Here is a 25268-nt window from a genome sequence, read left to right as displayed (position 1 = left end):
TAGTCTCTGGGTAGCTTTGTTGTTCACAGGTCCCTTTCTGATGTCACTTCAAAGCTGTGTACAATCTGGGCCAGAGGGGGTTTAGCCTGGCTTGACCAGGCACACTTCCGCGCCCCTTTTCATGTTTGGCACTCCATTTCTCTCTCTGACAAGCAGTAGGAGTAGAGTCTGGGCCCCCGAGCACTAATTACAGGTCACCATGTCAACTAAAAGGGGCTCTCCCCACTTGTAAACCTATGGCTGACATCATGAAGGGGGTGGACGGGGCATGAGGAGAAACGTGAGGATAAAGTACACAGGGAATTAATCTTAATAAACATGTAGATGAAGCACTGCATGTACATTTATCATCATGGCACAACTGCCTTCCACTTAGAGCCTTACATTTTTCCCACTTGCGTAAGATTAGTGGTGCCTCAAAACCATCACGTCCCCTCAGCTTCCCACATTCCTAGTCTCCCTACTAACTACTCTTTGCCTCAGGTTTTGATTAGAAGTTAGAGGCCAAAATATGACAAACAAGGCCTCCAGATTCAGTAGCCTTGATGTTGTAATATAAGCTACAAATAAACCAATCGTAATAAGTAATAGTATATATGATGTGCATGTTATTGTGAATTTTCATCTCTTCATTGACACAATCAATTGACTTTTGTTTTAGAGTCAATGTGACTTTGCCTGAAGAAGTTCAAAGTCATCTTCAGAGTAACCTTATGGTAGGCTCCATTATGCTAATTGTATGTCCTATTATGTGGTATAATTAGGTATTTACAGCCCTGGCATCCTTCCTTTATCCTTGAAATTTATCCTGAAAAGATTTATGACAGGGTTACTACATTTTTCATAATGGCCCTGGTTTTAAGAAAAGGTTATAAAAGAAAACCAGCTGCAGGATGTTGGTGATCCGGATGTAAAAATAAACTGCCCTACAAGACTAAAGTTTTTCTGAGCGCGCTTTTAATACATACGGGCGACGCCGTTGCTATTTCTCCCCTCAGACTCCACAGTGAATGCGGCAGAGCTCCAGTCCAGCACGCAGTCGGGAAGGAATGGAATGAGAGGCAGCCGTGGGCGATACCAACTTTGGATTCCATTAGGGGTGTTCACTGCGCACACCGCGACAACTCTCGAAAAATAAAGGGCATAAACATACGCTAATAAGCTGAAGAATACTACTGAGTACACTTCTAATTAGTTAAGCCATTTTTTTTTTTACCTGTGACTATTTGTATCAGCTTCGTTAATCCAGGTAACAACAAAATCTACATCTCCATCCCGTTTCACCCCCCTGGTACGCTTCCACCCACCGCACATGTATCCCTATCTACTTGTTACGGCTCCTCCAGAGAGGACAGAATGTGGCTCCAGTCGAAGGCGGCAGAACGACGACTCTTCTCCGAAACTTACTGAAGTCTTTCCAAACTGTGGATTTTCTTTCCTTGTGGGTTTTTGTTTTTGGTTTTTTGTAAGAACGCGAGATAACCCGTTCGGAATAACACTTTAAAATTAAAAAGGAATTACTTGTTTTCTCGTTAAAAGGTGAGTTTAGCTGATTTGACTTGCCTTAGAACGTTCCTATCACGTCACATTTGGAATCTTAACGGTTGCGACTTTTGCCATCATTAAGTGTGACGTCATTTCAGCAACATGAATCCACCGAATGTTTAAAAAACGACGTCTTTTCTTTTGAACTTTACGTGTGTATCTGTTCATGGGAGTGTGTTGAAGTGTTTTTGAAGACGGTACAAAGAGAAGTCTGGGCAGCTAAGTTGTGTTGGGTCTTGCTTCACCAGCATTGATGCTGGCAGGATATTGTACAGGGAATGTTTCCACGATATGAGGAATTCGTGTTTTTTCTGATATCTGGGGTATTTTGTTTTAATCGGATTTATCCAACTCTTAAAGTATAGAATACTTAAGATGTTGCTCTTTTTCTTTTCTTCCTATTTTTCATTTCTTTTTTTTAAACCGTGTACTAACTTCACTACGTATCCAAATGGAAAATATAAAGTAAAGTTAGTGTTGTTAACATTTCTATGGTGCCGTTTAAGTGCTTTTTTTCTTGGAAAACGTAGTACAAACTCCTGCCTTGTTATTGTAGTGTAATTGCCATGCCAGTAATGCCCCACACATCCCTTAGTCACCCTTAACAGCCCTGCACATTGGTGTAACGCTTACTTGAATGGCAAAAAATGATGTGAAACCTATGCTAATCAATAATGTTTGGTGCTGCAAGCCCTCCTTTCTTTTCTAATGAACAAACCACAAAGTGGTTTTCTTAGTATTCAGGAATGCAAACAGTTTCTCCCTCTGTTTAACATTAGACCAGAGGGTGATCAGGAAAAAACAGGGAGTGGGAATTCTCACGTTTTCCTACCAAGTTTTACTTTATGTTTGTCTGTGGACATTGTTTGGGTCCACCACTGTTGAACAGATTAGATTATATATGCTGGGAATTATCATAGTGATAGTTTCCACAGATGTTAGGGTCAGATATTGAATTACTGGTGACTTAGGTCCTGCTCAAGGGCATTTCATTAGAGACGGTGCTATGCCATCTGAACTCGTGTCCTGTGGTTAGTAACTATCCTGGCACTCAAGCGCCCTTTGCCCTTTCATATTGATGTTGTCATGTAATTAAATTATTGCACAATGATGTTTATTGCGCTTCTAATATATTAAACTATTTGCATGCTCTGCAGATACCAGCACAGTCAGTCAGGGGATGCCCTGTGTGGGTTATTAGCACTTGAAACTCATCCAGTACTCCTGGTAGATTAATCAGCTAGCTAGTGTACATACATATACACATACACTGTGTGACGTGCCATCCGGGCCTCTGCTCCAGCTGTGGAGGATAACGGAAGAAAAACAACTTATGTTTTTGTGATCGCGACACAGTCTTGGCTCAGTGGTGTAGCAGAGCCGAGTGAATGGGAGAGAGAGAGATAGTGCAGGTGCTGTCTGGACAGGAAGAGCACTGCCTGTGTAGGAAACACAAAGGAAACGTGTGAACAAAGATGGTTGGTGTGTGTGTGTTTGTGTGGTGACTCATTCAGATCAATCTGTGCTGGAATGTGTGATGGGATGGCCCATAATTGCACAAGGTAATCCCCTTCTTCCACGTTTAACTTTATATATGTAACCATCATTTTACTGCTGCTGTGAAACCACACATGACGTATTACGTTACTAATTACAGACATGCTTCAACAAATGCTGGACCTGTTGTTTTCCTGAATTTATCAGTGATTTCCGCAGTACTGAACTCAGCATCAAAAGCTCAACTGAATCCTTTGCCTCAGGGCTGGCTTTCTCCGACGTTTTAACTCCACTGAGAAAACAAAACTGTTAGACAGAGTACCTGAGCTGAAGAAGAAAGCATCTGTGGTGCTATACATAGGTAACTGGAGATAACCTATTATACGCTTTTTACATAATGGTCTCGTCACGATGCAAATTGTCCCAGGTAGGCCTGATACACACCAGGAGGGAATATATCATACAGGTTCAGATGCTTGTTTATAAAGTGTTCTCCTGAATTTATCACTCAATCTGTTTTTGACCTTGTTGCTAGAAGATAAGGTGTAAGAAGAACCATGTTTTCAGTGTCTTGACAATGTAACTGAGGAATGAGGGTGCTACAGGTCCATGAGAAAGGATAAGATTACTGTTATTGCCATAAAGAAGGGGAAACTTTATCGCTTACTGTCAGATAGCATGTGTTACCTCCACAGTGGCTACAGTATGTGGGTGTGTGCCTAGTCAAATGTCCTTAGTGTAAGTTATACAGGTGCCCTGGGCTCTCCATTCACTTCACTCTACACTATCTAGACCATGCAAGTGCTTTTGGATACAAACCTTGTATCTCAGGAAAGCCGGAAAAGCTTTTAAATGGTTGCTTTTTGATTTTTTTCTACAGAGGACCACATATACCCTGATTTTAAGTGGAAAAATTTAAATCTCCAACGTCAGCTTTAAATGCTTTTTCTGCTACAGCAGTGATGTTGCATGACTCCTCAGATCCATGTCTCAAGTGCACCGAAGGAGACTGAAAATGGGTTAGTTCTTCCTGCATTTGTGTCCCTTTCTCCCTTTTCCTTGGATTGTGTTTTTTCCTCTGCTTACTTGGCCTTCTTAGCCAAGCTTGAGTCCTTTCAAGGAAGTAGACCAGAGAGATTTAACCTGCTAGCATCCCCTAAGGATATTATCATCTTATCTCACACGCTTCGCACTACAGCTCTCAGTGTTTCCTGTAGGATATTTTGCTGGTTTAAATAGGATTGGTAGATGGTAGATGGTTCAGTTCTAGGTCAATAACACCAGATGCCAGAGTTTAGGAGTAGCCCTTAGCAACATATTTATATCTTTGTATCACAGTTGTAATTTCAGCTGTAAATGTTGGTGTAGAGGATGGATTTAGACTATCTTTACATTGTCTTTCCATTAAGAAGTTTCCAGGCTGTGGAGAGCTTCACAGCTAAAGAAAATCCTTGCACACATCCAAGTTACTGGGAAAGGTGGATTCATGCAGCTGTTTCTTGTTACACACTCTACTAAGTTTCAGATATTTATAGGTATTTTTTTCTATTTTATGACATGCTGCAGTTAACTTTCTCACAATCAAAATGAGAATGAAGACATACCAAGTTTCAGGCTTGTGACTCTTCTCATTGTGACAGTGTTAACAGCAGTAAACAGTCCTGTTACAAAAGGAAACCGATCAGTTCACTCCTTTTAATTCTGTCCAAACGGAACAGCTTGCACTGAAACAAAGCAACAGGGCTTGGTTGGGGTTTGTTATAATTGCAGCTCATTTTTAACCCTCTCCTTTAGGGTTGCTTGCTCTATTTCAAGCGTACGTAATGGTTGGGTTGATGTCCCCGCGGTGTGTTGCGTTGAGATTGCTAGTTTTGTGGAGTTACTCACGCTCAGTCCAAGCCTGAATGCTGGGCAGGGAGGGAAGGGAGCGACTGCTGACTGTGTTCGAACATGTCTGCCCATGCCGGCGGTTTGAGGCGTGTGTGTGTCTTTGTGTGTGTGTGTGCTCTCACTTCTTGCTTAGAGCCACATGGAAGCCAGATGTTATGAATTTTGAAATCATTTTTTCGTGAAGGTAAAGTTGCTCTTCACTGAGGACTCACTGAGTTTTGAACGTTGCTACTTGAGCTCTTTGTTTCTAAAAACAGTTTTAAAAAGGGAGAAGGAACACGTTGATTGACATAAAAACTTAACAGAGAAAAAGGCAGAACACCACCGCAAGAGCACATTGTAGCATCCGGCCAGTGTACTATTGGATTGATAAGATAATGTTTAGCTTTGTAAGATTAAGTATTTTGTGATAACTGTCATTCATAGAGTGCTGAACGCCAGTAAACACACACCTGTCACCTCTTTCCAAAACTTCCTGCCAACTCTGATCAGGCGAATCTAAAATCCAGAATCGATTGTGAATCGAATCGGGACCACCAAGAATCCTAATGGAAACGTGAGATTCCCACTTCTCATTTGAACCGTAATGTGTCCATAAAGCCTCTGCTGAGAATGAGCAGCGTTCCAGTCACTACATCCTCCCACTTCACATCTCTTTGCTCTGAGAGATGCTGCCACAATCTGTAAACCAACAAACAGCTCAACTAACGCAGCTGAGAATCTGGTATGCTGGACTTTCAAAAGAAGCCTCTGAGTAAGACTTTTTGCTGTCTCTTTCACAATTATATCTCCATCAAGAAGAAAAGCGATTCATCGAGCAGGAAGACAGTCTTCGATGGCTTCTTAATCCGGAGTAATTCCTGGACAGTGGATGCAATGACGATTAAAAGTCAAAAGCCACATGATGTAAAAAGTCTTTAAAATTCCTTCCCAGTGAGCTAACCTCTCCAGTGTATTCAGATAATGAATTCACTAAATATTGCAGCCACGTTTACTATGCGAGCTGTGGTTTAGCTTGAGGCCACCCACCAGCCAATTCCTGGACTTTTCTTTGTGAATTACATAACAGCATTACAATACCATGCTGTGTACAGGCCTGACCTTCAGCGGTTAATGAGACTGATGAAGGAGGACATCCAGGCATTTACTGCTCAGATGTTGGATTTGTATGTGTAAACATAGATTATAGTTAGCATGACAGGTTATTATATTTACTGGGTCTGTCTGTGTTGTGGATAATTACCATGATTCAGATGCTACATTTCATCAGTTGTTAAAATCTGGTTTACGTTCTCAGACTTTTAGTTTGACTCTGAGCCAGAAACAGATTGTTTATCCTCCCCACAAGCTCTGTGGAAATAGACGTCCAAATATCTGCTAGATGATCTTATGGGCAAAGGATCATCGGAATCAAGGTCTTAAATAGTGCAGTTTGTTTTCCCTCTGTCTCTGAGATTAGGTTTAAGGGCTAAAAACACACACACACACACACAGAATCCAGGTATTTATGGGGGAGCAACTCAACATGCTTCCAGGTGCTATTAATATCAGCAAGTGTCACAGTTGTTTGTTTATACCGCCCATAGAGAAAGTAAAATATAAGACGACATTATCAAAGTGAGATAACTTTATTTCAAGTATAATTCCCTTACAAGCATGTTTCCAGTAAGGACAGCTACTTCCTGACATTATGACAAGCTAGCACGAAGCCAAAATAGATGTTTAGACGGTCCAGAATTAGCGGTTTGGCTGGTCAAGCATGTCGCCCACTAGCATGCTTTTTCCTGTTTATATTTTAACACTCAGCTCCTCCTTTTAGTGTATCAGTAGGCTAAACAGAGACGAGGATGGAAGTCTCGCTGTGAAGGCTAATGCCATCTTGTGACCAATGTGATTTAGGGCTACTCGTCAGCTCAGCAACATTTCTCATCAGCTGAATAAACAGATCTCTTGGCAGGGAACTGAAGGGGAAAAAATGAACAGTTCCCACCCGGATCCAGTCGTTGGCACTATTTATAAAAGTCGTGCCCCTTTGAATGGGAGCCCTTTAAATGTTTCAGCAACAGTTTGTGTCAGCATCTGCAGCCCATTAAACAGGCTTCCTCCCATATGATTGGTTACATGAAATTGCTTTGTCTTATTGTTGCATACACCCATTGTAAAGTCTTTTTTTAGCTTTAAAGTTTAATTCCAGGATTCTGTGAATATACTACCATAACTTGGCCTGATTTTGTGGTTTTCTTTATTACAGTCAGATGGATGTCTCACAGGCGTTGTTTAGAAGTTTTATTTATTTCCCATGAGCCAAACAGTTGCCTGTGTGTAGCGGTCTTCTAAACCTAAATATAATATGTGTAGTTTGCATAGTTTTTAGTGCAGTTTTGATATCTCACCTCAGGGATTGTTGTCATTATCCCTTAACCAGGTGATTGATTTCTTAATTAATCAAGCAATGTTTTTGTCTTTAAAATGTCAGAATATTACAAGAAATAATAATAACTACCATCATAGTATCCAAGAGCCAAAGTGAGACATTCATTTTGTTTTGTCTAACAATCCAGAAGCCAAAAACATTCAGTTCACTATCATCTGACAACAAAAAGGCAGAAAATCCTTTAACTTTAGAAGCTGAAAGCATAGTCCATTATCAAAAAAGCAGATTAATGACAATAGGGCTGAGCAAGGTAGATTACACGCACTTAAAAGGGTCAGGGGTGAAGGTAAAAAAAAACATTTTCTTAATCAGTTGTTTTGTCTATAAAGTGTCAGAAAATAGTGAAAAGTTCCCATCACAGTTGTTTAAAGCCCTATGTGACATCTTCAAATGTCTTGTTTTGTCAATACTCACAACAGTGAGTGAATTAAGTAGAAAAAATGCCTTAAATTTGAATTAATTGAGTTTAATTCACTTGACTAATCGACTTGACTTAAGACTCTGTGTGAATGACCCTGATGCACCCATGTTGTTCCTGTAGCAGGTGAAGCCAAACTAACTTAGTTTTACTGAATGAGACTTGTGTGCAAACACGGTTTAGCTCCAGATCAGGGATTACAGTTTTAGGATGCTGTTAGGGGACGCAGTTTGAGGGCACATGGAGACGGTGGCGGCGCTGCTCGCTGTGTGCATCAGGAATCAAAGGCCGCCATTGTTGGAATGAGAAGCAGATGTTAGTGAGGAATTCTCCTGACTGCAGCAGTTTTTTCATGCCTGAGCTTTGAGCGCTGCCTCCCTCCTGCTCTCCCCCTCTCTGTCTCTCTCTCTCTCTCGCTGCTGTATATATCCACCCTGTGCTCCTGCCTTTTGCCTCCTTGACACATACTGTACCTGAAGCTATTCTTAAATCAGCATGTGTGGTGACAGCCTCCCCCAGTTGGTCTGGTCCTTCTTCTCCATGCAGACCACCATCCAGCAGTTGGACTCTCCACCCCTCTGATGTGAATGGAGGAGGGAAAGAATGAGAAAGAGAGAGGTGTAGTTCTGACAGAGGCCCTTTCTGTGTATCCCAGTGTGGGATTTGGTGTCATGCCTGACACTGAGGTTTGCCACGTTGACAGAATCCCTGTTTGAGGCTGAAAGGCAGGAGGAAGCTCAGTTGGCTGCTCTTTGTGTGTGTGCTGCTTTAGATGGACTTCAGCGTTGCATCACACTTTGCACGGCAATGAAAGGGGGATGGAAAGCAGCAGTAATTTCATTATCCAGCACTCTCTTCCCTCGCATCGCTCCCATTACAGAGTGTAAGAGAGTCCACCCTTTAATTCCAGTGGACATTCCCTCTGTGGTGATGTGTCATGTGTAGACCAGACATGACACAGTAGACTTTTAAACTAATGACTATACTCAGTTATCCCTCTATGACAAACCAACACAGGCATCCGCTTTCACTTTTAGCATTCAACAATGTAATAAACAACTAACTAGGACGTGTCTGTGGAAGTCAGGAATCATATTTCTGTCTGAAAATGCAATATGATACGACAACTTCAACAGAGCCCACTTCAAGGGTCATTAACGTTTCTACGGGTCTATTAAGTTTGATGTGCACGTTTCCACCTTGTACACAGATATCAAATGGTTCTTAAAATGCTCCTTAAAGCTCTCAGGCCAAAACCAAAACCATTCATATGATATTCTAATGCAATGTTCAACCTGAGATGAATGTTTCCAGTGAAAATATCCACATTAACAGTTTCAGGTTTTTTCTGAAAGGTCTCCATCCGCCATCAACATGCCTAAACTATAAGAACACAACTAAACCAGTTCTTTCTCGGTTGCCAAACAACAGACACAGTTTTGTTCATTTGCCCAAGCTAAAAATGTTAAACTTGCTCTCAATGCAGCTACAGCTTTTCTAGCTTTGGTTTTTCAGTTTTCTTGTGCTTGTTATTGTTTTCCTGTGTCTGACACCTCACCAGTGTGTTACACAAAATGATTAAAAACCAGGTATTTTTTGCAAGTATTGTATCAGCCTTAGCTCACTGGCATCACTCTCAATCTCTGGAGGGAAAGCGAGTGATGGCGGGAAGTGATCCAATTAGATGGAGCTCACTTCTAATTAACCCCGCTGCCATCACACGGCTCAGCTGTTCTGTAGTAGCACCTGACATATGGTCGTGGCAAGAGAGGAGGAATATACTCATTGAGTGTGTGTGTTCATCCGATGTACATGTGTCTATTTTTGTCTGCACGTACGTATGTGAATCTGTTTGTATGTTTGTGTGTTTGTGTATATGTGTGTGTGTGTGTGTGTGTGTGCAGTGCAGCGGTGATGCGTTTGTGAAGGTCAGCAGCGGCGCAGGGAGCCGACACAGTCATGGCTCATCAGCAGACTTTGCTGAGTAGCTGGTTGCCTGCCACACCGCACATCCAATGACCGGCTCTAATGAGAACTGATGCTGTATGTCAACAGTACGTGTATTTATTGCTGCTCGGTCCACAATCCTCCCTGTCTCTGCTGCAACAAAGCAGTGTTATATGTCCACAGCAGGCGAATTGAATGGGTACTTAGTCCAAAAAGCACTTTCTGACTTTGCTGCAGCAGACTAGTTAAAGCTGCTGTTTATTGGTATCAGTCTGGTCAGTAATTCTGGTGTTGTTTCCACTGCAGCTTCCTTTGTTAAAGTAACAATTTACTGGTTTTAATGCAGGTTTTCACTTTTATTTTTACTGTCCCTACTTTTTATGGTCAGGAATAACAATGTGTGACTTACATCCACACTTTAAAACTTGGAAGAGCTGGGGGAGGCCTTATACTGCAGTGAAACCTGTTTTTTTGTAATTGTAAGCAAGCAAAGATCTTTTTAAATGCTAATTGTTTTTCACCCTATAATGTGACCCCCCCCCCCCTGCATCCGTCCTATCTGTTTTTAATGACAACATGGTTTCAAGGTGAGCGACTTCCAACAGGAAGAAGTGATAATGTGGATTGATTGTTCTTTAACATTCTTTTGTCTGGTCCGAGACTTTTCACACCCTCTGAAAGTCTCACACGTCCTCAGGCTCAGCTCATGCGGTGAGCTACTTGCTGCTCACAGGACAACTGTTAATGTTGGAGGTGTGTCTATACTCTCTAGTGTGTGTGTGTGAGAGAGAGAGGTACATAGTTGGTAGGAAACAAGGGAACACATTGCTGTCAAAGAATAGAAGCAGAGGTGTGAATATCTAACTTGACTGGGACACAGGTGCAGGATGAGGGCAAAAGTCTCAAACACACAATCAAAACATTGCAACTCCACATTCAGCGTGCAGATATTGTTTCACAGTCCTGTTGTTGCCCTTTGATGACAAGAGATTGTTCTTGAAAAATTAAGCACTTCCTTCCAAACAATAGCGCTGCAGAAGAAAACATTTTAGGTACTTGTACTTCCCAAAGACAAAGCTGCAGTCTGACTCTTTCATGTGGATTCTAGCAGACAGTAAAAAATTCAAACAAGTCAAACAGCCGAAAGTATGTCAACAGAGCCGAATGAGTTGACAAAGCCAATGCCAGGAGGAAAATGTGGAGCTGTTTGGCTCACAGAGCCAAAGTCAGACACCCAGTCAGCATTAACAGCCCAGCGCATAACAGCTGTTCAATTCAAGTGTGGTAATACGCCGCCTTGTTGTATTTTTGGTTTGTTAAAATGCCCTGAAGCTTAGGTACAGAACTGGTTTCACTGTGTTTTAAGCCATTGTGTTTGGGGAATGAGTCACTCAGTCTCTGTGTTTTCTTCATGCCATCATTTCGTATCATCAGTTCCTTTCTAGACAGATGTTCACATGTTCCTCTGGAGCTGCTCACATTCCCCTGAAATGATGTCACATATTCATGGACACAAATAGGACTGCTGCCCTACGCTTGTCTTTTATTTCTCCTGACAAACTCTCTTAGTGGGAACACATTTATCTGCAGTTTTTCTTATTTTAAATGCTAATTTAGAGCTTCAAACAAATTCATAATTTTCATGTCAACCACGTAGCACTGCATTAACATCTAACATCAGATCTCCCCTGATGTGTCTCCACAGTGGCTGACTGCAGCTCGGATCCACATGCTCTGCCTTGTGAGCACTGCTTGGTGTGCTGAGCCTGTAGGTGTTGGATGGTGTGTACCAGGCTGTAGCTGAAGCAGGGACTGGTGGTGGTGTCGGTGCCTTCGGTGGTGGAGGCGGGTCGTCAGAGGGCCCGGAGCCCCGATAGCAGGCGGAGGGGCCTGTCCTGTCGCAGCCACACGAAGATGAACAAACTGAACTTCCACAACAACAAAGCCATGCAGGACCGCCGCTGTGTCTGTGTCTTTTTGCCCAATGATGACACACTCAATGTCATAGTCAATGTGAGTACAAATGTAAACAGTATTTTTTTCATCAATTGCAATGCTGCTCTCAACCTATTAAAGAAAAACAGCATAACTCAGCATTGAGAGTGCACCTATTTGAAACATAAACACAGGCAATTTTATATTTTTTTAATTGAATATTATGTACAGATATGACAAAAAAGGGTCACCTCTCCTATGTTTTCTTAGTTTGAGCAGTTAAAGGAATAGTTCTACATTTTGCTTATTTGCTTTTTATCCAAGAGTTAGATGATACCACTCTCATATCTGTCTGTGTAATATGAAGCCACAGTCATCTTAGCTTAGCATGAACACTGGAGATGGGAAAACACCTGGTCCAGTTCTGTCTGAAAGTAGCAGCACACAACCTCCATTACAAGCACAACTTGTCATTTTTACAAGTAGTTTTCTGTACAGATTAATCAATCAAGATATAGCATCTTAATTAGTGGGCTCCAGAGGTGCTGACAAAGCCAGGCTTTCTGTTTCCTCCTATTTCCACCCTTTAGCTTCATATTAATCATACAGACATTGTATCGATCTTCTCATCTAACCCTGGCCATGAGGGGGAATAATCTTGTCAAACTATTCCTTTAAGACCATACACTGAGGAGTTTTTAATTTCATGACAAATTGTGGTCAGTATTTCTTGGCAGCTGTCAGCTGCTACTTATGAAACTGTTTTTTTGTGGTGCAGAAACCTCAGGAATGTATTTAATCACTGTAAATTAAGATTTTTTTTTTTATTTACATTCAATAGCCACTTCGCTATATACAATTTTCCATTGTTGGCCAAAAACAAGGCTCCTTCTTCAAGTGAAAAGTGTTTAGGCATGCACAACTTTTATAACACAAGCTTATGTGCTATTGTTTATGTGTCTGTATGTTATGTAATTTATGTAACGGTTGATGATCTTTGAAAGCTGAAGGTGATCCTCCTCCTCCTCCTCCTCTTCTCTTCTTCTCAGGTGAAGACTTTGTGTCAGGAGCTGTTGGTCCAGGTGTGTGACCTCCTGAGGCTGAAGGACTGTCACCTGTTTGGACTCAGTGTTATTCAGAGTAAGACTCCTCATTTCAAAGATTCATTTGGGGAAACAAACAAATGCTTCCTACATTTGATTGTGAGGTTCCATATGATGTTTTGTGGTGTGTTGTTCACAGTTAATCTATCTTTAAACTTGTTTACTCGTCAGCTGAACAGAACAGCCTTTGTTTTCTATGACTGTCCATTTCACATCTCCATTGGGAAACTAGCAGAGACTGACCGTTCAGTTGTGTCGACAAAGCGTCATTTAAATGCAGTCATGAAGAGCCACATAATAACCAGGCGCCTACTTTCCTCAGACCAAGAACTTGGCTGAGAAAAAGGAATCTGCCCTAAATGTAGCATCTCTCACCTATATGTCATGGCGGTATCCCAGGAACCAGGGCCTCCTCGTCCTCACTGGCTCCCATTGTGCAGCGGGACTAAAGTTGTGTTTACGAGGGCGGCACGGTGACGGTCGTACATCCGTAGTGAGTCACCGCGTCTGTACCGTGGCGAGGCAGACGGCGGGTGACAGTTGTAGGCAACTGCGAAGGGAGAGTAAATTGCAAAGGCAGTGTTTTCAGACAGCTGGCCTCCAGATGAGCCAATGGGGGCTCAGCAGGTCAGTTGAGCAGGAGCCAATGGGTCTGATTGTGGGACATTCCTTAAGTGCTTGTCTGAACAGCGTGAAATCCCCAAGGCAAACAGAGGCCACCCACTCCCTGAGTGTCAGCCGCTGTCCGTCTGACCAGAGGGTCCACAGCCGGGCTGCCACGCCAGACGCCGCTTCTAATATGTCTTTGTTTGCTTGCTGTTTGGAGGAGGATTTGCCTCAGATGAAAAAACAATATATCCAGCATTGATGAGTGAAAGAAAGTTTGTTAAGTGTATTTTTCTGTGACAGTTTAGCTGAGCTGTTAATCCCCTTGCTGGTTTCACTGGTTCCAGCATCTCAAATGTAAACATTTGTTGTATTTTTAGTCCTCTGTTATAGTAAACTGAATATCTTTGGGTTTTGCACTGTTAGCTAGACAAAACAAGCAACTTGAAGACATCATCATGGACCCTGGGAACTTGAACTGAACCTTTTTACACTATTTTTTGGCATTTGTAGACCAAATGATTAGATGATATTCAGCAGATTGTCCAATATTAGCAATAATCATACGTTGCAGCCCTGAAGCAGTGTTGGATCGATTGGTAATGTATTTTCCCTTGTGAACTCAACTCAAATCTTCTTGCAATCTGTCAGAAATTATGTTTCTGTTTAAATCGACTTAATATTCTGTTAATAGGACACAGACCACAAAAAGTAAGTTCAGCATATATCACCCCTAGTCTACTTACTTTTCTGGTGATGTTCATCCATAAATAGTTCTCAAAGAAAACTTTTCACATTGAGGTCTGTGGATTAGCTCGAGCTGCAGGAATATTGTTTCTGGAAACAGACATTGGTGTTGAGCTTTTCTAATGTAATATCTTGATTCTTTCAGCACCACAAACAAAGTATTATTGACCTAAATTGTATCTGGATGGCGGCAGAAGTCTCTCTGGTGGAGATGTCAAATTGTCCCCAAATAAACCAAAACTTGGATCAGAGTATCATTGTAATGTGTTACCACTCAGAATTTAATCCTGAGTCATAATTCTCATCATCTAGTTTTCATTAAAGTGGACAAATTCTGCATTGATGTTCTGCCAGAGAGCCTCTGCTCCTGCACTCCATTTTTTTTAGCTTTTCATTGGGTTTTCATTGTATAGAAACTGACTAGTCGTCAGATCAGCAGGCCTGCAGCTCATGAAAGGCGTCACTTCATGAGCAGATTAAGACATGACAGAGTGAGGTGAAGAAATGAGAGGCAGCAGCAGAGGCTCTGAGGACAAAGGGAAGTGCAGAGGCTGTCTGATGTGAAGGCTCTGAGGCGGCCTTTGAACAGGGTGCATTCAGGGGGGATTTCTCAGTGCATATGCGAACATGAAGGCACCTATACATGCACACACACACTGATGACACAAAGAAGGAGTGTGTGAGTTAAAGCTGTGCTCCTCTCCTTTCCACAGACAATGAACACATCTATATGGAGCTGGATCAGAAGCTTTCCAAATACTGCCCCAAAGAATGGAAGAGAGAAGCCAGCAAGGTAAGAAATGATGCAGGATTATTGACTTTCAATCAGAAGTTTTACAGTAAGCAGAGGACTTTAAGTCTCCACTTTAAAGCTGCACCAGCCAAGTCACAAAACTGGATGTGATAGAACTTCTACCTAAACAAGATTTATCCTAAAAACTTCAGCTTCAGGTAGATATGGCTGTCTGTCCACGGGAAGTGGAAATATAAACTCTCCTAAACTCTATTTTCATGTAGATTACAGATGTATCTGCAGAATATGACTTATGAAAGATTTTTTGTTAAAGAAATAGTTCAGCCATTTTTGAAAATATGCTTATTCATCAGAGATGCAACAGATGATGAACAGTTGACAGATCTGTCCAGCACTTCTGTGCAGGGTCTCAGCTACAGCACAATAATACAACTGAGCACAGACTTTGTGTCTGTACAGGCATGATAGCACCACACCTGCCAACCGCACTGGAACAACAACCCTCACCAAGAAATAGTTACAGTCCCTATCTCCCCCCTAAAATCACAAATTATTGTTTTTACATTCCTGTTTGCATAAGAGTCAGACAAACAACATGTTAGCCAACTTTAGATGTGTTCAAAGGAATATCTTTGTTTTTGAGCTAGCTGGGCTAGCTGTTTCTGAAACTGCTCTTTTGCCCCACTTTTTAACCTCCATACTCTTAGATTACACATGTCGTCTTATATAAATGTTAAATTCTGCCTGTTTTAGGAAACAAAGGAGGATTTCAACTCTTTTCTTTTCCAGGGCATCGACCAGTTTGGGCCTCCGATGATCATCCACTTCAGAGCTCAGTATTACGTTGAGAACGGGAGATTGATCAGGCAAGTAAAGACCATCAACTGACTGTACACGACTTAAACATGTCACCCAGTTTTACACCAGTTAACCAATAATTGTCGTCCGTCCTGCAGTGACCGGGCAGCCAGGTACTACTACTACTGGCACTTGAGGAAACAGGTGCTGCTCTCACAGTGTATCCAAAGGGAGGAGGCCTACTTCCTCCTGGCAGCCTTCGCCCTGCAGGCTGACCTCGGCAACTTCAAACGCAACAAGCACTTTGGGACGTACTTTGAACCTGAAGCCTACTTCCCCCCATGGGTGAGTATGTCCAACGAGTACCGTATGTGGGCTCGCATGTCGGTTTTATCAGGGAAGAAGAAGAGATGATTTAAGCTGACTGACCATCATCCTGCACGCTCCGTTACCTTCCTGTTCACACCAAACCACATCTGGCTCTTCCTTGTGCTTCTGCACCTGCACCTGATCACACTATGTGTTGATAGCACAGACAAAACATAGGCATATTTGTGTTTATCAGATGAAGGGCAGTCCAGAATTGATTTGGAGATGCTGCGATTCTGTGTTATGTGCTTTAACCATTCTGCTGTAACCATTCAGAACACCTTCCAATCACTGTTGTACTATGTTTTAATTGTCTTTATGTACAAGGCTGCGGCACAAACAAGCAGCTTTAAAATTAAATGTTAAATGTGAGTAATACAGTGAACAAATGACTGTATTAGACTGATGAATCCTTCTGTGGTACGTCTGTCTGATGCTCCAGTGAGTCACAGTGAACGTCCTTGTAAACCATCAGTCACTTAAATAGGTCTCTGCTGGAAAAGACCTAAAATAAATTGCTGTATCATTGAATGAGAAGCTGAAACGGACAGTGAAGGTGTGTTTTAGGCTGTCACGCAGTGTCCTGGCCGGCAGTGTGTACGTTATGTGGGTCTGTAGCCACCTTCCATTAATCACGCTGACCAAACACTTAGCGACAGCTCCACATCTGAGCATGTGGGATAATGAGAACTGGGACACAAAGTTTATTTCTGTCCCTGGAAGTGGCACACACACGCTGTTGTTTTATCTTGAGAAAGGCTCCAGCTGACATGGCTGTTCTGGCCATACTGGCACACTCCCCCTGCCGCCATCCTCCACCTCTCTAGCTATGACAGCCACACCCGTCTGATTGCCCTCCACTTCCTGTAATTAGCCTCCTGCCTCCTTATCACCATTTGAAACCAGGACAGGAAATTGTTTGATGACTAGCGCTACCCTACAGTAAATCTCCCACAGATTCAGGTGCTTGGAAAGCTCATGAACAAAATCTTCAAAAGCCACATGCGAAGCCTAGCGAGCGTGTTTCCGGTTGGTGCCTCTGGCTCCCCCTCAGACTCTCCAGGTTGACATCTGTTCACCCTGCAGCAGGGAGCTTCATCACCCTCATTGGCAAACTGTGCTGCTGATCTGCTGCAATGAGTCTGAACAACTTCAAGCTTGACATTTCCTTCCTTCTCTGCCCGCTCAGGTGATCGCGAAGCGTGGTCGAGAGTACATCCTGAGGCATATCCCCAACATGCACAAAGACCAGTTTGCTCTCACGGCTTCAGAGGCGCATCTCAAATACATTAAGGAGTGTGCCCAGCTTGATGATGTCACTGTCCACTACTACAGACTCTACAAGGTGAGAGACGGGACAAAACTAATAAATGGAGGATGATGATGAATCGCCATGTGTCGATACCAGTGCTGAGAGAGAGTTTGATGACTCTACAGATCATCAGATTTCAGGTTATTGTACTATGTTTGACTTGTTCTTCGCCTGATATTTGTTTGGTCTTATCTTTTTTAACAGGACAAGAAGGAAGTAGAGGCATCTCTTACATTGGGACTGACTCTGCGTGGCATCCAAATATTTCAGGTATTCCACATTTCTCATTTAGCACTGAAGAGTGCGACCAATGTGGTTTTTAAGATTATGAGATGTTGATTTGCTGAAATTCTTGATGAAACTGTGTATTTAGCTGTTTGAGAGTGCTGCAAACATCTTCTCTTATTAAAAAAAGAGTCTTCTCGAAGTAAGTCTCTGTTTTTGTCTGTTTAATGTAAATGTAAACTCAATATATATATATATATATATATATATATATATATATATATATATGTCTGGAATTTGCATTTTGAAGGCATATTGCTTCACTCCTGCTTTATTGGCAGATTTCTTACTTTTCTTACTTTACTCTTTAAACAACTTAGACAGACTTCAGGACTGAATAATGGGAAAGTTATTCAATGTGTTCCAGTGTGGTCATTCCTTCTTTATTCTTTTAATAAGTGGAAAAGTATCACCATACATAAGATGTGACATTTCTTTTTTAGTCCCGCAACAGGGAATGTACAATGTCTCAGCAGAAATAAGGCAAAGAAGCCATTTCTACCAGGAGTGGGGTTCGAACCCACGAGGATATATCTCCATTGGATCTTAAGTCCAACGCCTTAACCACTCGGCCATCCTGGTGTGTTTCCTGATGTGAAACCATTCATTATTATGATAATTTCATGTGTGTATGCTTCTGTGTTGCAGAACGTCGGGTCCGTGAGGCAACTGTTGTACGACTTCCCCTGGACCAACGTGGGAAAACTGGTGTTTGTGGTGAGTCAGATGCACCATCACACCTTTTTTCAACACACATTTTTCATAAGCACCATATTTTGTTGTTTTTTTATACTTATTCCAGCGATGACCGAACTTAAGCATCCCCCGGCTCACTGAGATTTTTGTGAAAGCCTAGCTCATGCTCAGGGTCGTGGAAATTTTTACGCAAGGCTTCTTTCCTCCACACGGCTGTTTTATCTTAGCCCTGCAAGTCCTCTGGAACTAATCAGGGATTTAGAAAGACTTTCCCTGCATGCACACACACAGACATGCAGACACTTCATATAGATATATTTTCATGTAATCAGCCGCTGTATGTCCTCTCATATGATACACATGCCCCTTGATTCATTCACTTTATCAATTATCACCAGTGTCCCTGTACCCTTTGAAGGAGTTTCCTGTTAAATCTTCTCATCTGTGCTCTGAGTCAGCCTGTCGTTAAGCTGAGCACAGCAGTCGCTTAATTTGCTTCCATAGGGTTTCTGTTATCGCAGGAAGGAAGGGAAGCTTACTATATATCTGTTTCGCTCAGACGGCTTCACGTTTTCTGCCAGTCGGCTATTAATCACAATGCAGAGAGGTCATTATTGCTTATCACTGCCTTTGCGACTCTAAATTTGGCCACTTTTTTACTTTTATACATCTGAAGGGACTTGATAGCAGGTTACATGGTGCAGTGGTGAGTCCTGCTTTGGCCAAACAACCGTCGCATCTGCCACACAGTTAACGGGTTAGACATCCTGTTTTCTTCATTCTTGTGTTTTTCGGTGGTTTCCTTGCGTCTGCTGTCTGCAGCGCCGTGAGAGTGAGCCGGCGGTGGCGTGGCTGTGGTTTCACTGTGGACGTGAAGGGCCTCTCGCGGCCCCGTCCCGCCCTTCTCCTGAATAACAGGCTTTCTCCTCCACCCCACCCACGAGTCACGTCATCCAGCACCGCTGCCACCACGGCTGCAGCTACGGCCGAACGAGTCAGAGCGCGGCGCAGGGCGGAGGGATGTGTGGGTCAATAAACACCAGATGTTGCAACGGTTAGGGGGGCATTTTCTATTTAGGATATTGGCCAGCATGACTTTAGCTTGTCTTTGTGACAGAGTTTATAGGAAGGAGCTGATTGGTGTCAGAAAAGGGTGGAATTGTGTTTCTGATGCAATAAGAGAAAACAAAGCTGCGTTTATGCTTCCGAGCCTGCGAGAGTTTGATCTACTTGCTCTGAAAGCTAGAATGAAGTAACCTCCCTCGTTTCCTGTCCTGTGGTGTTGGATCTGAGACTCTGCCTCGACCTCGCCAGAGCTCCGGTTGATGCTGGTCATGTTGAGGGATTGTTGGATTAAAACGGGTGATGCTGGGAGTTTTCGATGTGTGTGGCCAGTTGGGGAGGAATTGTTGGAGGAGGGATAAGGTTGTCCAGCTGTCCCGAGCACCCGAGAGTTTAGATGGACTGACCATGTGTGCTGCATGAAACAAGAAACTTTTTAAAGTGGCGTTTGAATACCTTTTAATAACCCCAGCCACTTGACACCAGTCTGCTGCTGTGTGTATTTTGTCTGGAACAGAGTTACCATCAGCAGGGCAGCCATCACTCAGGTTGAAATATCTTTACCATTTTAACCCCAAGACCTGCAAAGTTCACGTCATCAGACAACTCAAGGTGATCGTATGACTGCAGAGTAAGTTGTGTGATGGTTACAAACACTGTGCTCTGACAGTAAAGCTCCATACCAGAAAAATTTGGGTTTGATTACATCGAATGGTCGAAGTTAGCTGATTTGCAGCATCTTTGTTTGTTTGGTTTTAAGGTTTTCTAGTTTTAATAATTATTCTGATGTCATAAACTGGAATTGTTACACTTATTATAATATAACACACAGCAGAAGGTCACTGACTGAGTCTTTTAAAGAATTATGGGAACTGTAGAGCCCAAACAGGACATTTGATCCTATATGGAAATGATAAAAAGATAAACAGTAGAAGTGGAAAAATCCACACATCCTATTTTTCAGTAATAGTTTTTCAGTAATACATTACTAATACAAAGGCTCATCAACGTCACTCTTATATCCCTGGAACAAGGACACTCTTCCTTTCTATACAGATGCTTGTGTGTCAAAAACAATTTCAAAATGCATAAAACCTGGATAAAAGTGTCTTGGACATAGATGGCACATTACAGAAAAATTGACTGAGACTTTGAGTTGAATATGCCAAAAGCCTGTAAATAAAATAAGGGAAAACCAAGCAAAAACAGCTGAGGATACAAAAAGTAAAGATCACCAAAGAGTTTGTGCAGCAGTAACCTGTTGCCACACTCAGTTTGGCTCGTTCACTCTTGTTGCTGCCCAGTCTGATTTCATTGTTTTAGTGGTGGTCACTAGGAGCTGCAGAGGGGCAGTTTGAGGTTAAAGACAAACACTCGGCTTGTGGGATGGATTTTTTCTTCATTTCCCACCCAGAGATTCCCTGCTGGTCCAAGGATTTGAACAGGAAGTCTTTAAGCCTCAAGGAAAAGTCTCTCTAGAGAAAATGATATTTCATAGGAAAGCTACTGTCAATGAACTGTCAGCTGGTGTCTCTGAACTCATTTCCCTACAGTACAAAGCTCAATACCTATAATGTGGTTCCCTACCTATGCACAGGCTGTAAACACACTTGGATTAAGCTGGTTTCTTTAAAAACGTCAGGATGAATAAAGTGAAAGCTCAGTGCTGTGGTCATAAATGTGCAGCTCTTTGCATTTTCCAAGGTTTTAAACCCACCCATCGCCTTTGAAAATCCAAACCCTTGCGGAAATGTTTATAGGTCTGTATTGAAAACAACCCCGCTGACACTAAAGACAGCTGTTATTGGATCGAGCCTTTGCCAAAAGGCGCGGGAGAAAGCACAAACCCACCATTTTAGTTTTTCCGTGCATTCAGCCAACATGTCCTCTCCCTGGAAGATCATCAAAACTGCTCTAAAATGCTCGGTCTCATTGTCTGCGTGAAGAAATGGAGAACAGATACATGAACTTATTGTTGCATTGTGTTTGGCTGCAGAACAGCTTTCAAGAACAGACTTTGTTTCTCCTCTGTGGTTTCCCCTCGGGACTTTCTGGCACTCTATCGTAATTTTAAGATCCACATTCCCATTTCATAATCTTATGTTTCAGAATGCTATAAATCACAGAGTCCTGTAATCAACATTCATGTGCAGTCTTTTTTCCTCTTCTTCTGCTCTCTTAGGGGAAGAAGTTTGAAATCCTTCCTGACGGTCTGCCCTCCGCCCGTAAACTCATCTACTACACCGGTTGTCCCATACGCTCTCGTCACCTCCTGCAGCTGCTCAGCAACAGCCACCGGCTTTACATGAACCTGCAGCCTGTCCTCAAACAAGTCCGTCGGTTGGAGGAAAATGAAGGTATTCATATTGTTCTTTCCTATCTTGTCTGCCTACACACAATAACATCAAGAAGTTGTAAACGCTTGAAAAGTGCATGAATTTTACTTTGGAAAAGGTGCAGATAAGGTGCAAATAACAAACATTAAAATGTGTCTGTGTTTGGCTGATTTCAGAGAAGAAGCAGTACAGGGAGTCATACATCAGCGATGCTCTTGAACTGGACATGGATCACCTGGACAAGCGTTCCAGGGCCAGCGGCAGCAGCGCAGGGAGCATGTCGCATCACAAACGCCTGTCCCGACACTCCACTACCAGCCACGGCAGCTCACACACCTCCGGCATTGAGACGGACAGCTTCAGGACTCCGGGTCAAGCCCCACACAGGCCCCTGCGGACCTGCAGCTCGTCCACAACCAGCCACGGGAGCTCACACACCTCCGGCATCGAGAGCAGCGGCAAAGAGCGCATACTAGATGATGACGGTAAGAGCAGAAAGGTGATGTTGAGTTAATGTTTTATCCAAAAGAGAATATAAACATGAAGGCATTTGAACCGTAGTAGCAAATGTTTTAGAAAAGACAGATAAAAATAACATTTCTTATAAGCAGACATAAGAATATGGTAACAATATTACAATATGCTGTTCCTAATTCATAGTGTTATTTAGTTTACACAATAGGAACTAGTTAATCAGCATCTGGAACTACAATAATGGAAAAGGCACCTACACTGAGAGCTGTAATAACAAAACATTTGTTCTTCAGAGATTGAGATGCTTGTGGATGACCCCAAAGACTACGAGGAGCTTCATGAGATGGCTCTGGACCAGGAGCTGTGTATCCACATCACCGAGGACATGTTGACTATGTCGCCTGATCAGACCAACGGATACTCAGGTACAGATGCTGTCTACAGTGGTTCTGCTCTACTTTCACTAATTTACATCATAAGTTCAGACTCCTCTGGGATGAACTGTAGCGTCTGCAGAAGGGGAATAGTGCTTTATTTTTAGCTTCCTATTAGGAAAGTCAGACCTTCTCATAAACTCTCAGCGTTTCTTTATTAATGAAATGATTTCAAGTTGTTTCAAACTTAAGCTAAATGCTCTCGTCTGCTTTCGTCAGGACTGATAGTAAAAGACGTCAGCTCCTCCACTTCCAGCTCCTCCGAGACGGTCGTCAAGATGAGAGGACAAAGCATCGAGTCTCTGCCACAGGTACTTCAGATTTAATTCATCAGTCAGCCTGAAATACAAAACAAAACTTAGGTTGGATCCCGTTTTGCTAAATGGGAATTAAAATGTAACTAATGTTAAGTTTACTTGTCTTTTCTTCAGAATCAAAAAAACACATTTGTAGTGATTGAGCAGTTACACAGGGAGCTGCTTCCTGAATGTATTCCAGCTCTGATTTACATCTTTTACATCTTTCTCTCAACTGGAAGTTCGGGAAAAACCTTCCACTCTGTCGTTGCTGCTTTGCATAAAAGAAAAGTTTTATGAGTCACAAGGTAAAGCAGGATTTAATTACAGTACGACTGTAAAGTGACTCCTGGATGATATATAACAGCGTAAAAGGTTTTGAACTTGAACTCATTTATATTCTTTATCAGCTGCGGCTTTTTTCATAATATTTGATTTGTTGTTTTCGGCCTGCAGACATCTGCGTGCAGAAAGCCTCAGTCTTCCACCGACCGCCACAGCCAGTCCCTTGACGACATCCGACTCTACCAGAAGGACTGCCTGCAGTGGGCGGAGCTCTGCCAGGACACCGCCCACAGCTACACGTTCGGCTGCGCCCAGGAGCTGAGCGATGGCGGCAACTACCAGGGCATCGCCGAACAGCGCGCCGGAATGCTTGGCGAGCAGCACCCGTTTCCCATCAAGAGAGCCAACAAGTACTTCTCGCTGGACCTGACCAGCGACGAGGTCCCTGAGTTCGTGGTGTGACGGAGGAGGAAACAAGGCGACCTCGGGGTCCGTGTCAGTGGAGACGTCTCAGCCCTCAGGGAACAAGGCGAGAGAGGAGCGTTGGGAGAGGTGGTTTCTATTCTTGGCAACAAACAGCAGAGATGAGTGAAGTGGCAGCGAGTCCGCTGTCCCTTCACTGACCACTCCAGATGAAAAAACACATAACAAAGAAACAAAGATGGAGGATTCTGGCTGAAATGGGAACTTAAAGAACAAACGCGGGGTTCAAGAGAACCCGTGTCTGTAAAACATTACCCGAGCTGCTCCCCCCATGTGAAAGGAAACAAAAGGGATCGTATCACCTTCTTTTAAAAAAACACTTTTATTCAAATCTGTCTCCTCCAAACTGGTTTTCAAGAAGTCGTGTTTGCTGCTTTATAAAGTCCTGTAAAGACGATGCGTGTAGGCGCGCAGCAGACAGACGCTCGTGCACAGACACGACGAGCATATCAAAGATGTTGTGTTGAGGACACAGAGGACAAAATCTCTCTGAGCTACGAACCAAAGACAAGAAATGGAAATGAACTGAAGCATCATGTATTTTAAAGTCCAGATTATTCTCACAGTGTGCAGCCTTGACGAAAACATTTCAAAGTCACGGTGGGAGGAAAGATGAACCCCTTGACAAAAAGCCTCAGTCTCTTCCCTTCTACGCCACTTCATTTTACCTCAACAGGAAGTGCAGCGTGCCAACTCCCCGCTCTCAGACTGGACTCACACACCCAACGTGCCTTCATCACACTATGCAGGTGTCAAACCCCCGCCTTGACAATCACACACACCCCCACCTTAGTCATCTTTAAAGATCCAAGCCATCAGAATTCAAAGCTCTTCTTCATTATTTTTTAAACGTCAAACACACACGTGTTTAGCAGATCGAGCCCGTTTTTCAGCATCTCAAATGCCCAAAAGGCTCGATTTCTAACTGTTCAGTGTCCTGTGAAATCTGACTGAGTCTCCTGGGAGGAATGAGGTCGAGTACGTTCCTTCGTGTCCTGACTTGCATCGAGTTTGTGGCTGCAAAAGCTTCCCTGTAATCTAGACTCAAAATGGAGCCCAGCTCGGCTGTCGGCCAAAACAAACAAACGTACATTTTGATGTATACATGCACATGTTCCTTCCCGCTCAGTTTTACTTCGCTCTTGTTGACTTTTCTGTTTTGTTCATCAATTTAAACTGGAATTTGTTACATTTCTTTTTTTATTCCGCATCCCTGAAATCTCTCTCCGTTTTTGTATGAACTGTCCAGACTTGTGTATGTTGAACAGTTATTCTGAGTACGGTTGGTTTCATTCAGTATTACAAGCAAATGTAAGTGACAGTATTAAGGACGTGTGATATTTGTGGCTCTAAACAAGAAAAACTGGTTTTATCATTTTAATCTCACAGTTAGATTCAGGAGAGCTGAAGCCTGTGGCAGCTGACAGGATGTGTTACAAGCTGTCGTTTCTCATAAGTCACATCTTAAATCTCAACTGGTGTCAAAGAGGAAAGGAGGTTTTATTCATAAATGACGCAGCTCAAATTCAAAGTGTCAGAGTTACAGCTTCGTCTGGTTTAAA

The 25268-nt window shown here is 42.7% G+C and overlaps 1 protein-coding gene and 1 non-coding gene across 3 annotated transcripts; one reads left to right on the top strand and one right to left on the bottom strand.

Moving 5' to 3' along the window:
* Positions 1–1364: 1364 nt before the first annotated feature.
* On the top strand, positions 1365–25268 carry frmd6 (FERM domain containing 6). Of its 2 annotated transcripts, none has more exons than XM_070842789.1 (14): positions 1365–1441; positions 11437–11744; positions 12716–12806; positions 14836–14915; positions 15666–15742; positions 15833–16019; positions 17233–17388; positions 17560–17625; positions 18289–18357; positions 21581–21755; positions 21911–22219; positions 22502–22633; positions 22862–22953; positions 23395–25268. In XM_070842789.1, the coding sequence occupies exons 2-14, from the start codon at positions 11646–11648 to the stop codon at positions 23683–23685; spliced, it is 1824 nt and encodes a 607-aa protein (XP_070698890.1). In that variant the 5' UTR covers positions 1365–1441; positions 11437–11645; the 3' UTR covers positions 23686–25268. The 2 variants fall into 2 exon arrangements, with proteins under 2 accessions (XP_070698890.1, XP_070698891.1); XM_070842790.1 differs by lacking the exon at positions 1365–1441 and adding an exon at positions 1481–1539.
* Positions 18140–18222, bottom strand: trnal-uaa (transfer RNA leucine (anticodon UAA)). The gene has a single exon. It is a non-coding gene; the product is annotated as a tRNA-Leu (tRNA).

This window comes from Pempheris klunzingeri, chromosome 13 (assembly GCF_042242105.1).
Source record: "Pempheris klunzingeri isolate RE-2024b chromosome 13, fPemKlu1.hap1, whole genome shotgun sequence".
NCBI lineage: Eukaryota > Metazoa > Chordata > Actinopteri > Acropomatiformes > Pempheridae > Pempheris > Pempheris klunzingeri.
This window is presented reverse-complemented; position numbering and strand designations above follow the sequence as displayed.